This window comes from Amyelois transitella, chromosome 22, assembly GCF_032362555.1.
Source record: "Amyelois transitella isolate CPQ chromosome 22, ilAmyTran1.1, whole genome shotgun sequence".
Classification (NCBI taxonomy): domain Eukaryota; kingdom Metazoa; phylum Arthropoda; class Insecta; order Lepidoptera; family Pyralidae; genus Amyelois; species Amyelois transitella.
In genome coordinates, this window is record NC_083525.1 from 4,448,060 (window position 1) to 4,461,682 (window position 13,623).

The 13,623-nt window shown below is 33.1% G+C and overlaps 1 protein-coding gene across 2 annotated transcripts in view; it reads right to left on the reverse strand.

Moving 5' to 3' along the window:
* Positions 1-1,246: 1,246 nt before the first annotated feature.
* LOC106134150 (small G protein signaling modulator 2) overlaps positions 1,247-13,623 on the reverse strand; it is a 37,142-nt gene continuing 24,765 nt past the window's right edge. Inside the window, exons 6-23 of one of the 2 annotated variants that reach the window (XM_060950630.1) lie at positions 12,255-12,372; positions 11,815-11,918; positions 11,418-11,542; positions 10,568-10,627; positions 9,946-10,082; positions 8,020-8,117; positions 7,369-7,507; positions 6,915-7,099; positions 6,314-6,458; positions 5,982-6,141; positions 5,536-5,725; positions 4,855-5,377; positions 4,609-4,766; positions 4,202-4,326; positions 3,749-3,928; positions 3,286-3,412; positions 2,853-3,003; positions 1,247-2,556 (exon numbers count right to left, since the gene is read on the reverse strand). In XM_060950630.1, coding sequence (XP_060806613.1) covers positions 2,468-2,556; positions 2,853-3,003; positions 3,286-3,412; positions 3,749-3,928; positions 4,202-4,326; positions 4,609-4,766; positions 4,855-5,377; positions 5,536-5,725; positions 5,982-6,141; positions 6,314-6,458; positions 6,915-7,099; positions 7,369-7,507; positions 8,020-8,117; positions 9,946-10,082; positions 10,568-10,627; positions 11,418-11,542; positions 11,815-11,918; positions 12,255-12,372 — 2,814 coding nt within the window. In that variant the 3' untranslated portion in view covers positions 1,247-2,467. Of the gene's footprint in view, positions 2,557-2,852; positions 3,004-3,285; positions 3,413-3,748; positions 3,929-4,201; positions 4,327-4,608; positions 4,767-4,854; positions 5,378-5,535; positions 5,726-5,981; positions 6,142-6,313; positions 6,459-6,914; positions 7,100-7,368; positions 7,508-8,019; positions 8,118-9,945; positions 10,083-10,567; positions 10,694-11,417; positions 11,543-11,814; positions 11,919-12,254; positions 12,373-13,623 lie in introns of both variants that reach the window. The other variant, XM_060950629.1, reaches the window with a different exon arrangement.

Sequence of the window (13,623 nt, forward strand, 5' to 3'; positions counted from 1 at the left end):
ACAATATCAGAATATAGCTTTAAAGTAATAAATATGTAGATATAATATTAATTTTTCACTTGTATAAGAAACGACATAAAATACTCTTTAATTAGGTACTACCTTTATAAAATAATTGTCATTTTAATAGCTTTAAAAAAAATATAGTACCCACGCCCTTTTAATTCGAATGAAAATTATTTTCAAATCAATACGATACTAGTTGATACAAAACTTTTCATGGAAGCGCGAAATATAAGTAAGTTACAGCTAACTTTATACTTAGAATACTTACTATAATGAGCAGAATGTTAAGAATGTGGTTTGGTGTGATTTCCTATTTATACATGACAAGTTATAAATGTTTTTACCATGTAGGTACCTAAGTGTATTATTTCCTGTGTTTGTTGTAAAAAAAATATTTTTGGCCGCCAATAGTTATGGACTTAGCTACGTCATACCACCTCTTACTTAATCTTACCATTATTTCGTAGTAACAGCAAAAATAAATTATTGTACCATCTCCTACGTCAATACAATAAAACTGAATAAAAATACTATAAATATTATTTTTTTAGAAATATTACTTTCGTACACTGCAATATCTGACAATCTATCTTCTTGAGATGCACACGCGTATCGCTTTCAAATTATATTTTGCCTATACAGCTAAGAGATAAAATAATATAATAAAATCCCTAAAAAAAAACAAACTAATGACGGTAGATTCAGTCGATGATATTGAATATATTTTTTCAATAAATGTCTTCTTCTTCTTAAATGTAGCAAAATGTAAATATTTTTTTGTCTTATACAAATCGTTCCCGTTGAATTCATTGATTCGTATGGAATCGCAATATTTTTTCGTGTCTCACCAAATAATTATTACAGAATGAGAGATTGGTCCTAGAAACCTAAAAACAAATGTGCAGTAAATCAAAGAAACAATAAGACTATGATAACTTTCAGGATATTCCTTTGGTTATTTTCTCATAAATTTAAGAACTGGCTTTTTTCATAAATTTCATACACGATATGAAAATAAAAAAGTACTTACTAATAGATACTCAGTATTAGTACTTTCTATATTAGGTATGTATACTATATATTTTCTTTTTCAAATAAATTTTTAAATGTAATAAAAGATATCTTTTCTTGAGTAAAAAAAATTAATATATAATAATTTAAAAAATTTGTTACATTTTTAAAATTTATTGATCACTGTTTGATACATTGATCAATACATTTTAAAAATGTAACAATATGTTTGATACATTGATCAAATTGCTACTTTTAATAATGTAAATATAAAATATTATTTTCAAGTAACTAGATATAAATATATTTTATTTTTACCTGTGAAATAGTAGGGCAAGGCACGGCTAGGATATTTCAGACGATATGAAGAGATCTAATTGATATCAAAACATTATTAGAAACATGTCCAAATTTTTAAAAGTGTACATAAAATAAAAAATAATAATACTTTTAATTAAAATGTTACCGTGGCAAAATTAAAAAGGGATATTTAAAAAAAACTGGTAGTTATAAATACAGGTGAGCATATAAATATTTATACCTACTACTACTTAAATGAAATAGCTTTTTATAACAATTAAAAATATGTTTTTGTCCAAACGTTTACAAACAAATCTTACGATTTTTATGCGTTTATTTCTATTACACTTAAGATGATGAATACCCGATGAAAGTATTTAATTAGCTTTAGAAATCGTTTCAAAGCAACCATAATGCCTATAAAATGTCGTGATTTCCCTCTTTTCCATTATCAGAACTTTATCTGCTAACTATGGGACTACGCTCAGATTATATAATTTGGTAATGTACCTAATATATATTTTTTTATCCTTGATAATGATTTTAAAGTGTTTTCTTCTTCTATTAATACAATTCAAGAAATTTAATTATGACATTCGAAACACGTACATGTAGGTATCTAAGTAATTTTATTATATTTTATTTTATTAGTTAACATTTATCAGTATCAATTTACTCTATTTTATTATCGTCCCAGTGTGGGTCGTTTTATGATATTTCATGTTTTCTATTTAATATTTCTCCTATAAAATTTTCTAATTTTCGTGATTAAACTGTTGATAACCTCATAAAGTTTTTTTTTGATAAATTTTGCATTGAAATAATTCAAATAAAGAATAATGAGCCAATTTATTAAAATTTATATAAATCCCAACGCTTTTGTTATTGTTATTTAAAATATCTGATTGTAATATAGTCGAAATGTTTCAATGACGTTAATAATTTTTGAGACGGTCTCACATAGAAAATTGTAATTCTAGGTCAAATCACTGATCGTCATACACATTTAACAATTAATTGATTTGATTAATTGAAACGACTACTTATTTAATAATCATGTTTTAGGTAGTAAACGACCTATTGTGAGTACCGTAAGACTGATATTTACATCCACTGGTACAAGTTATAGAGGCTACTTTTATTTTGATTCTTATTTATTCTCAATGAGAGTTTGAACTTGTAATACCAGATCTCTAGCCAAAGATAGCACTGCAGAAGCGTCATGACGTTCAGCCATTTCTGAAATAAAACGTTGAAATTTACTTTTATAGGTACCTTTTGATAAACACTATACTCAAATGAAGATATCAATTTTAGGTGGTTTTTACTTATACAAATTTTAAAAAACCTTAGTCTTTTAGACAAGAAAGGAGTCAAGATAATCAACTCCGAAACCGACAGGCATTATGGATTTATTTTATTTTTAAGAATAATCTAATTATTATTCTTAGGGTTACGGTTTACCATTTTTATAATCTTTCTCAATATCTCAAAATAAGTAAAGAACCAGATAAAGATTTAAATACATAACATACCGTTAAAGAACTTGATGATATCAGTGAAGTCCATGGTGTTAGCGAGGATGACGTCACGATAGGTCTCGAGCAGGGCGAGTGCTATGAACAACACCATGTGTTCGGAAGCCACGTGACGCGCCGCCCAGATCAACTCCCAAGCGGCGAACACCTAGGACAAAGACGTTTGAATAGATATTGTGAACAAGAAGGCCATGAACTACCTACAAAACCTACTTGTATTGTAAAGATATTATATATTGTAAAGATTGTAGCCTGGAAATGAATAGTTACTACGTTTATATAAAGAGATACTACTTATGCCCTTGGTGAAATAAAATGTTCAAGTTGTTATTGTATTTAAGAAATAAATAGCTTTAATCAAAAATACATAAAGATCTCTGCGATAATTCTAGTTTGGGACTTAACAGTTGTATAATATGTTATCTCTTACGTCTTGGTAAAGCAATTCCCGCTTGAAATCGAGCAGGAACCATCGGTAGCAAAAGTAGAAGTGTGTGTAGTCGCCGTGAGCGTGCATCAATTCGTACAACTCGCAGTCTAATATCTGTATCAGAGACCTGAAACAAATAAGAATGATAAACAAGAAGACATTAGTTTTTTATTACCCTTAAGAAAAGATTCACATAAAACGTTTTATTATACTTAATCAGACAATCAAAAAGTCATACTAGGATATAATTTTTCCAATGTCATACGAATTTTGATACTAGTAGGTAGTATCAAAATTCGTATAACCACGAAGAAATGGCGAAAAGATGTTTGTTCTTTATAAAAAATAAGTTAAGAATCTTGTTTTGAAGGTCAATCATTAATACAGAGACTGTAAGCTTTGTTTTCCACTAAGAGATAATGTAAAAACTTCATAAAAGTGTATTAATAAAATGATTATCCACCTCATGTCAGCGAAATGTGCATCCATTGCTTGCCCAGATGGGAAATTATCTGTAGCCCGCTCCATCAGACGAGAGAATAACGCGTGAGCAACAGCTTCCTCTTTCATCATCACCAGCAGGGGTGCCACCAGGTCACACATTCCCTGCATATATCCTATGTCCAAGTGTTCCCATACATATCTGTAGAAATATTAAAAACTTAGCAGAAATAGACAACAATATAGACCGACAAGAATTTTAAACAAATATAACAATTTATTTGATAATATATTTGACGAAACAATTAAAGACCAATTGTTCCGTATTAGATTAAATTATTAAAAACGATAATGATAAGATTATAAGTACAAGAAAATATATTTATGATGTTTTTTGAATTACGTATAATCTTTGACCGCGTGTCTTTGACTTTGATGGTATCATTTGTAATAATGCTTAGTTGTAATTACTCACGTGCACATAATGTTCCTTAGTTTATCTAAGTTCTCATCTGTAAAGAACGGATAATTCCTATCGCATCTTTGTACATCCTTTTCAATTCTATGGAGATTTAGTGCAAAACTTTCCACTAGTTCATTCTGCAAAATAAAACAAAAAATAAATAGTTTTAAAGCTTTTTGGTTCTAAACCCTTGGATATAAAATAAGACTAGGTACCATAAAGACCATCAACTTCTTTTATTTCGAAACTAATTTGATCGAAAGTGATTTGGCAGTTTTTCAGTAAGGGATGAGTAACATTCATCGCATTTAAGCTTAAATAAAAATCTATTCAATACTTAAATATTGAAACTGCAAATTGATTCACAATACTTTCCCCAGTTGTACATCTTAAATGAATCATTATAATGAAATTATTACCGAATAAACTCCACCGTTAGAACTGGCTGGTGACACACAATTTGATCGATTTTCCGTTCGTTGGTCATTGCTTGGTTCCAGCATATCAAATGATGCACCTGCAGAATGTGACTCTTCTCGAACAACTCCCAGTGGACTTCGAGCTGGGCTGACATTTGCTAAAACGAATACAAAATTAATTAAAAAATAAATATGCCTAAATGTATTACTTATGCAAATTATAATTAATCGAAATTAAATCTTTACCTGTTGTCCCTCCTGATGCAGGGGATCCACCAGCAGCCAAATCTACTGAAGGATTGGTAACAATAACGCTTGTATGCTGCGGCGGTGGACTAAGCTGACACTCATCTAGTGAAGATCTCATATCACTCCCATTCATATTCGCACTATCAACACTACATAGTAAACCTCTTCCATCACCTTTCTGAACTATACCCTCAGCTAATCTCTTAATTTCTGCTATGCTTTCACGTCTCAAATCTGGATTTTCTACCACACTTTTAATGTGCACCTCTTCATCTTCATCTAAGTCTTTAAGACTGTCTATATCTACATCTCTATTATCACCCATCTCAGTCTCTCCGTTAACTTTAGCATCATCTTTCTCTTTTTCCTCCGAGTCCATTTCAATATTTTCTACTTCGTCTATACTCGGTGCTCGAGATAGCACTGGTTTAGTTTCAGGTTTTTTCTGATCTATTTCACTGGGTTCAGGTGAAACTATTGGTGGATTGTCTGATATAACACTGCAGTCATCTTCGAATACCTAAAAGAAAATTAGTATTGAAATCTTATTCTTATTATATAGTAATCTTATTTTATTATTAGTAAAAAGGTTAATAATTTCCAGCTAAATGAAAATATTAGCTTTACCTCTTCAGAAAGTAGTTTTCAGAAGTTGTATTTCAATATCTGAAAATTTACCTCAGGTTCTGCTAATTCTGGCTTAGGTTTCCCTGCTGCCTCTGAAAGCCTTGCAATGGACGCTGCCGTAGCTTCCCTGTCTCGTTGTCTCACTATCGCTTCCACACATAACCATTCAGACATCGTAGTTTCGTATTGTCGTCTGCATGCTGCATCTTGCTCCAATCTCTCTTTTGCTGTTGAACTAAACCTATGAAACCACATTAATATAGAAGACTCAAAAGTGAGATTTTTTTTGTATTTTTCGATATATTAAAATTTAAAGATTGAATAAAATTTTGATACAAAATTATGACAAACTTATTTCTTGGGTTTTTTAAATCCAATTCTTTTCTGCGGGTCACACAAATTTCTGGTTGTTGCAATACCATAAAACATACTCATACATAACTATACTTTATCATCCATCAGTGATAGCCAAAGTACCAAATAACCTTAAAACTTACTCGTAATAACCAAGCAGGTACGGCCACACCTCTCGGCGGATCTCATGCTGTACTCCGTGATAGTAAACTTGCCGATACACCTCGTCTTTGTCGTTAATGACGCCTTTATCATCCATCAGTGATCGCCAAAGTTCTTCTGTCAGTCCTGATTCAGTACCTTCTGAAGATGAAATCATACATATTATACCATGAAAAAAAATTTAAGTTATTTAGCATGTACATTAAAAAGATGACATCCCAGCCTGGTGATTGTTAAAGGATTCCTGGGAATATAACATCTTATTACTCATGCATAAATTGCTTTAAACTTTTGGGTAAAAATAAGAACTAACCTCTTGGAACAATGACTGGGTGCACCAAGCCACTGAGATGTGTCCTGACGGTAGATAAGTGCCGACAGTAGGCGAGCCAGCCGTAGAAAGCCCTGGAGATAATCTGACGTCGCATCGTGCTGCAGACCAACTCTATTGATGCTGGCTGGAAATAGATAAATAAGGTCTTTTAAATTTTTGCAGGCTTTTTAAGTATAATACTAATACTATAATCTTATAGAATACACTGAAAATTTAAGCTAATAACGAAGCATCATGGGAATCTATTACTGCTTTTTAAGAGGTATTGTAAAAGAGATACAATTATTACTCTTACAGAAAGGGAAAACATCATCAAGAATTCTGTACATTTAGGTAACTGGATAAATATATAACCGTCTGCATTAGGTTGCAAATGTTGCGGAGGTCAGACGGCAGCCGCATCGTGTAAAAACCTGACTTACCAAATCTAGAAACATATTCAAAAGGCGCATCCCGGGCTCCTCTCCAGTAAGAAGTGGATGCATGTAACCGAGATTTAAAGCCAGAAGGAAGAAGGAAGCAAAAAGATTATATTATATATGCAACTATCGTTAAAGAAATTAGAATTCCTTTGTTTTACCTGTTCAACTGGTGCTGGTGATGGAACAGGTAATGGCGGATGGTGACCATTCAGTCCTGCTGATGGTGGACAGTCCACAGACATTGTTGATGAATCTGATGACGTTGTTGATGTGGAAGCCAAGGGGCGGCGCGGCGTACGTGGAGGAGAATGCACTGCTCGCTCGAGTAAGGAATGACGCATGGCTGAAATATATTACTGAATTAGTAAAACAAGTAAGTCTGTAAAACAATTGTCACATCAAGAAGTGAGGTATGAATAATAATAATGTAGGTCTAGTAATATTTCATTTTCAATTTCTTTGTTGTTCCTTTCAATCCAAAGGGTTTAGATAGGTGTTAAGTCAGCTCTTTAGATAACAACTACGTTCATCAAATATGATTGGTGAATAGAAAATTATAGTCTCTGCCCCTCGGTGAGAGAAATATGAAAGGAAAGAGATACGTAGAAGTACCTTCTCTGTCTGTGATAGCGTTGTTCACTATACGGAATACGTAGTCGCCTGCTGCTTCTTCCCACTCCGCTTCCTCAGTTTCTCCACTTTCGCACAGGCTTGGCATTGGACGCCTCCGAGCCTTGCCACGTCCGAATACCTATACGGACATAGTCAAAAACTTAAAAACTAAATGTATTAAGTAGGAAAAAATAAGACCAAACTTACTTAAAAAGTATCTGTAGTGAAGGCACCATAGAAAATTTAAGCGTAGGTATCCCTAATCCATCTTACAAATCCATGAATGGCCTTATGTTGATGATACAAAATTGGAAATTCTCCACTCATAGAATTCAAAATAAATGGCGTAAGAAACAGTGATGTGGCTACTGATAAATATGACATATCAACTGATAATTGTAATCAGAAAACTTATGTAAATAATGCATCTCTATTCTAAAATACATAAACAGCTTTACAATTGCGCCGAAAACTACGCGCGATGATGAGGACACCTTTCCTATTTTCAATTTCTTATTCTCAAAGATCTAATTATCAAAGTAATAGCATTTCTATTGTTTTATAAGTCCGATTCCTGTGGTACCAGTAATTTTTTATAGACATAGAAATCAGATTCGAATTGTTTACCCAAACGAAGAAAATCTCTCGTACCTTGCCTGTCCCTCGTTGCGACCATAATGGAGGATCCAATTGTCCATGAGGTAACAATCCTGTTTCTAAGTTGCTGAGGAAAGATAACAAATGACCTCCTGTAAAAGAGAAACGTAATTCATTGAATTTATTATAAGTGCTCTTGGTCTTTTTTGTCATAATGTTTTATCTTACTAGATGATCTCGTGATGACCATTAAAATCAGATTCAGATATTAACAAGTTGCTAAACCATTTCCTAAAAAATCGAATCGAAAGTTTACATTGTCTCTTACAACCTGCAAGGCAAGAGAAGCTGGCACCCCTTCTTTTTTTCGAAAACACATCAGCATAAATGCTTGTTCTGCCGAAACGTGCCATATTGCCTATTCCCTTAGTCGCATTTTATGAAATCTGTGAGAAAGAGATCGAGTGGCTATTTTAAAGTGCTTTAAGTCAAGATAAAATAAAATAAAAATTTAACGTTCTTTTTAAGAACATGCTCTCCATATTATTGCTTCCACTATCGTAAAGACCTGACCTGCTCAACATTTATGTCGTTAACTGAGTAGTATATAACACCAGCCCGTGACTACGTCCGCCTTAAACTAAAAATCCCGCCGACTTTAATTCCTGCTGGAATTTCCGAAAATTGTCCCTTAGTACAACCCTAGCCCACATAAAAACCTATAGGTAAGCTAAATTTAAAATCTCAACACTGGGGTTCGGTCTGCGCGATATTAAACAGTCATGTATTTTCTTTTAGATAATAAGATTTAGACTACCTTTTGCATGCTACTCTACCCGCGTGAAACAGTATTTACAGCATAAAAAGTAGCAGTATTCACTACGTAGCGTAGCGGACAATTCACTATACTCGTATTCATTCAAAATTCGGTTAAAACGGGGATGGTTAGCCGTAAAAGTGTAACAGATGGACAGAATAGTATATATATTATAAGTACGGACGGATTATTTGTCCAGTATCCTTAAAATGTCAAGATAAGTACCTACTTAATATTTTATCTAATTGGATAAAATAGAATTTATCATATTTGTAATCGGTCGTTATAGGCATATTAATCGATACGTCAATATTATTGGAGCTTTACATAGATAGGCAAGGGGAATCCCTTATAATAATTTGTTTATTAGTGATATAAATACCTACTTAATCTCAGGTGTTAATAAATATTTATGTTAGTCATCGCGCTCATTAACTATCAAATTAATCTATTAGCCACTGGTTACGACTTTATAACAGTTAGCCTTTTATTTTGGGCTACATTTTTCTTTGAAGCGATCCCTGAATAATTATTTGATTCAATACAGGCATACTTTTTACGGAATAAGTGTTTCTTCTTTTAGGTAGCTCGTACGAGACTACATAATCTTGTTATTTTCTGATTCTTATTTTAGGGGATGGACTAACAACTTTTTATCATTTGAATGTGAATTTTATTGGCAGTCACAAAATCAGCTAGTAAATTACATGATAAATTCTAAGCTGAACGTGTCTTTCAAGGCTGTTGGCTCTTTCTACCCCGTAAGGGATGGGGACGTAATAATATGTCTGCATAATTAACTGATTTCAGCACAACCAGCCAAAACATTTATCATTAATTATTTTGGTGAAAGAAACAGAAAGCCTAGATAGGTACTCAATTAAATCATGGACGTTCCGGTAAAAGGTCAGGTCATGAGTATTGTAAATGTAGTTTTTATGAGTAAATTTATAAAGAGTATTTTTTTAATTGATGATTATTTCTATTTATCTTTCCACTTTTCGCAATCCCTGCATCTTTTGTTTTATCTTCAAGCATCAACGATTACGGGATTTAACTGGGGGCTCAAGAGTGTCCCCGCTAAGTCTATATTTGCGGGGGAATGTAACGCTCATCAACGCACGCCCAGTTGCCTGACACGCCTGAACGGGATATGTACGTACCTTTAGGAAAATGTATGGGTGGACGCTGGACCCCGTCTTGTCCCACCAGGATGAGGGCGTCGCTCGCCTGGGACCGGTGCACGTGCACGTAGACCACCTCCCACACGCAGACTTGGAGGGACATCGCCCAGTATACACTGGAATTGTATAAATATGTTACAAGGGGGAAGAAAATCTATGAAAATATAGTCAAACTGGTAAACTGAAAAATTAATTTGATAATTTTCAGAGTCCCTCCGTCTTTTTACAGAGACTCTTTTAGGACGGAAAAAATTATCTGTTTGTATTGGGTAAAGTGAAAAAATAAATAAATAAAAAAGGTCAAAATACATACGGGGCCCTATTTGTTCAATATAATTTGGTTTCCCAAGTTAGTTATAATTTCCATAGGGCTATCCGTTAATATATAAGCGTAACCAATGCATAAAGTGACAGATACTACATCAACAACAACGAACACTACTATGCTGAGCAAAGAAACCTACTATACAAAAAAAGAGTACCTACCATTCAAATCGCAGTGGCCAGAGCATCGTCGTCTATACACAGTGTGGCCATGCTGTATAGAACACGGCAGTTTAGAAGAAAAATATTAATCTACTATAAATAAGAGGGTACGTACCAATCAAAGCATAAAGGCCCCGAACATCGCCTTCTATACACAGTGCAGTCGGGAGCCATGCTGTACAAAACACGGGAGTTTTGACAGGACGACGCATGTACAGGGTGGCATCGGAAGCTACATCGACTACAACATACACTACTGTGCTGAGGAAAAAAAGCTTAACAAAAAAGAATTGTCTATTTATTATCTATGCTCTGACGTAATAGTATTAAATAAAAATTTGACTTGACATCATGTATAGGAACTTGTTATGTTTACTTAAAATTTATTTAGTTCAACTAATAGAAAATATGAATGAATTTCATATATAAAAATATATGAAATTCATTTTGGTTCAAGTAGCCTATTTTAAGATTTAGACGAATAATTTAGTAATGGAAGGTGTACTAAAAATGGCTCCTTTACCCAGGACAAAATTTATTTTACGGACAATAAATATAAATAGATATTTCCTAGATCTCTGTAAAACTTTAGAACGTAATTATCAGAATAAAATAATTAAAGAAAGCCGTACGAGTAACTAAAATAAGGTAGGTAGGTATAGTTACGCAAAAACTGATCATATATCAAAAGCAGTTGTCAGCATATAGCACAGATGGATGGTATAATACAGTTTTATAATTTTCATTGCGTTAAGCAGTCAAAAACAGTCAAAAAGTGATTCTGAACTTTTGTTGATTATTGTTTTGAATCAAAAGTGATTTTTGCATTGATGCATTAATCACACCAGCATATTATCTGCGATATACACAATGTAAATTAGACATTACTACGACAATATATTTTGTCAAAAAAAGCTTCACATAATAAACCAAAATCTACATGACTAATATCATAGCTTACCTACCTTTTATCAATGCCTTCACTCTCTGCGTAGCCATTCATGAGTTGGTTGGGCGTCCATTTGATGACGAGGCCTGCTGCAGTCTGGTGTAGGCTCAAATACCCTGGCATGGGTTCTTCAACGTCTTTCTGTATATGATATGAACAAACTATACTTAGCTTTGAAGGAATTGTAGCAAAACCCTGCTTATAATGTACATTAAGTTTAGAGGTGACAATAACGGTGAATAAAAAAATGCCCAAATTCAAATTTTGTCTTGCTAGAGATTTGACAGTTTATAACAGTTTAGTTATCGCTATACTTACTTTTTAGCATGATGCAATTCACAGTAAATGATTATGATTTTTTTTTATTGACTTTTGTTTCTATAACCTATGGATAAAAAGTAAAGATATCTTACCGGTTGCACCCTCACATTATTTTTCCCGTACAGTAACGTCGCCGTAGAGTTTTGATGCAAGCTTTCCACATAATCTTTGGCATTGCCTCCTGTCTTGCCTGTTCCTACAAGTTAGAAAAAAAATTTATTTTCAGATAAGGATTATTTTCCGTATTTTTCGTATTTTTCTTGCTATATCAAAAATGGAGAATTATAGATAAAGGAAAAACAAAATAATTAGGTATATTTTATTATAAGATGTTTAAAAGAGTACGAAAAACAAATAGCGGAAGAAACTAACGTAAGGATCAGACTCCAAGTATGTATGTGAGATAAAGAAAAAATAAGAATAAGACGATTAAAATATACTCAAAAGAAAACAATTTTTAATCCTTCGAAAGGACTTTTATAGCTTTATATAAAAGTTATTTATATAAAGCTATAATATATATATCTAATACCTGTGTTTGCAGAACCGCTATCGTCCGAAGACGCGTTAAGACTCCTCCTGAAGTTAAGGATGGGTCGCCGCACAGAGGGAGGGGTTGTGGTCCCGGCAGACATGCGATGTCTTTGTACCTAAAACAAATTGAACGCTATTATTTCTCTTATTAATCTTTGAATGTTTCTGGTCGCACCTTTTACAGCCTCCACCGCAATACTTGGAGCCCGGTGTCTACCCGCCGCCGCCAAATTTATTAGACATCTCTTCTCCTTGAAAAATAATTGTAAGTACTTATTTTTCCTATAAATTTTATCCTGCTACCGCAACTTCTTAGGAATTATTTACGAAGAATTACTTTTAGTACACCGATGGCGGCGCTCGGTTCTCGCGATAAAGTACGGTAAACATCATATAAACTTACCCAAATTCACCGCAAAGCTTCTATTACCCGTTCATAGAGTTCCATGCAGGGTAACTTGATACGCCGTTGCCTGTACCTCCCCTTCACGCTACATTAGACCTTTTGATCTATTATTCATTGAAACCTTTCATTTTCCTTGAAGAATCACTCGACACGGTTTCTCATGCCAGCTTATTAGAGATTCAAATTGTGAATTAAATAAAAGATGAAAACTTTCCGCTTTAAGTTCAAGTAATTGATGAAAAATAACACATTTCTTAACCAGTATATATTATCAAGTTATTGTAGCTTTTTTATTGGGTTTTAATTAAGAGTTCGTGAAAATCCCTTTTAGCTTGCTTAAGAATTTCGGGGAATTCTCTCTGAAGGCTTACGACTGTTAATTAATTATATACTGAACTACCTACACTAAATTAACGTTTTTTAAACTAATGGTTACGTCAGTGTTACTCGGAAGATTTTTATTATACCTATTGTTTTTTTTTACAAAGCTTTACAAAGTGGTAGGTAATTAAAAGTTCATTTGAGGTGAAAAATCGTTACGTCTTTCCGGCTCGGTGTTACTGGCACCACGTTCCTGATTGCTTTGTGTCACAAAATTAAGAATAATCTAAAGAATTTAATATCAAAGTTCTTCAGCCAACTCGCTATGGTAGCAAATTTATAAATAGCTTTGTTGCTAAGTACCTACCTACTTGAAAAGTTGATTTTCCCGAATACTTCGAAATTGATTAATTAGTCTTTCAATCAGAATTTCATTACAGCGATAACTTAATTAATGAATTGTAAGAAAACAGTAATAATAACATTGTGAACGTTGTAATTTCGGTTAGAATTATAAGGTTCCTAAATTTTCTAACTTTTTATCGAAATTACTGAGATTTCTTATTAATAAAACTTAAAGTTGAAAATTGTAATCGGTTTATATAACCTATAACGCAAAAGTGATTGACTGACTGATCTG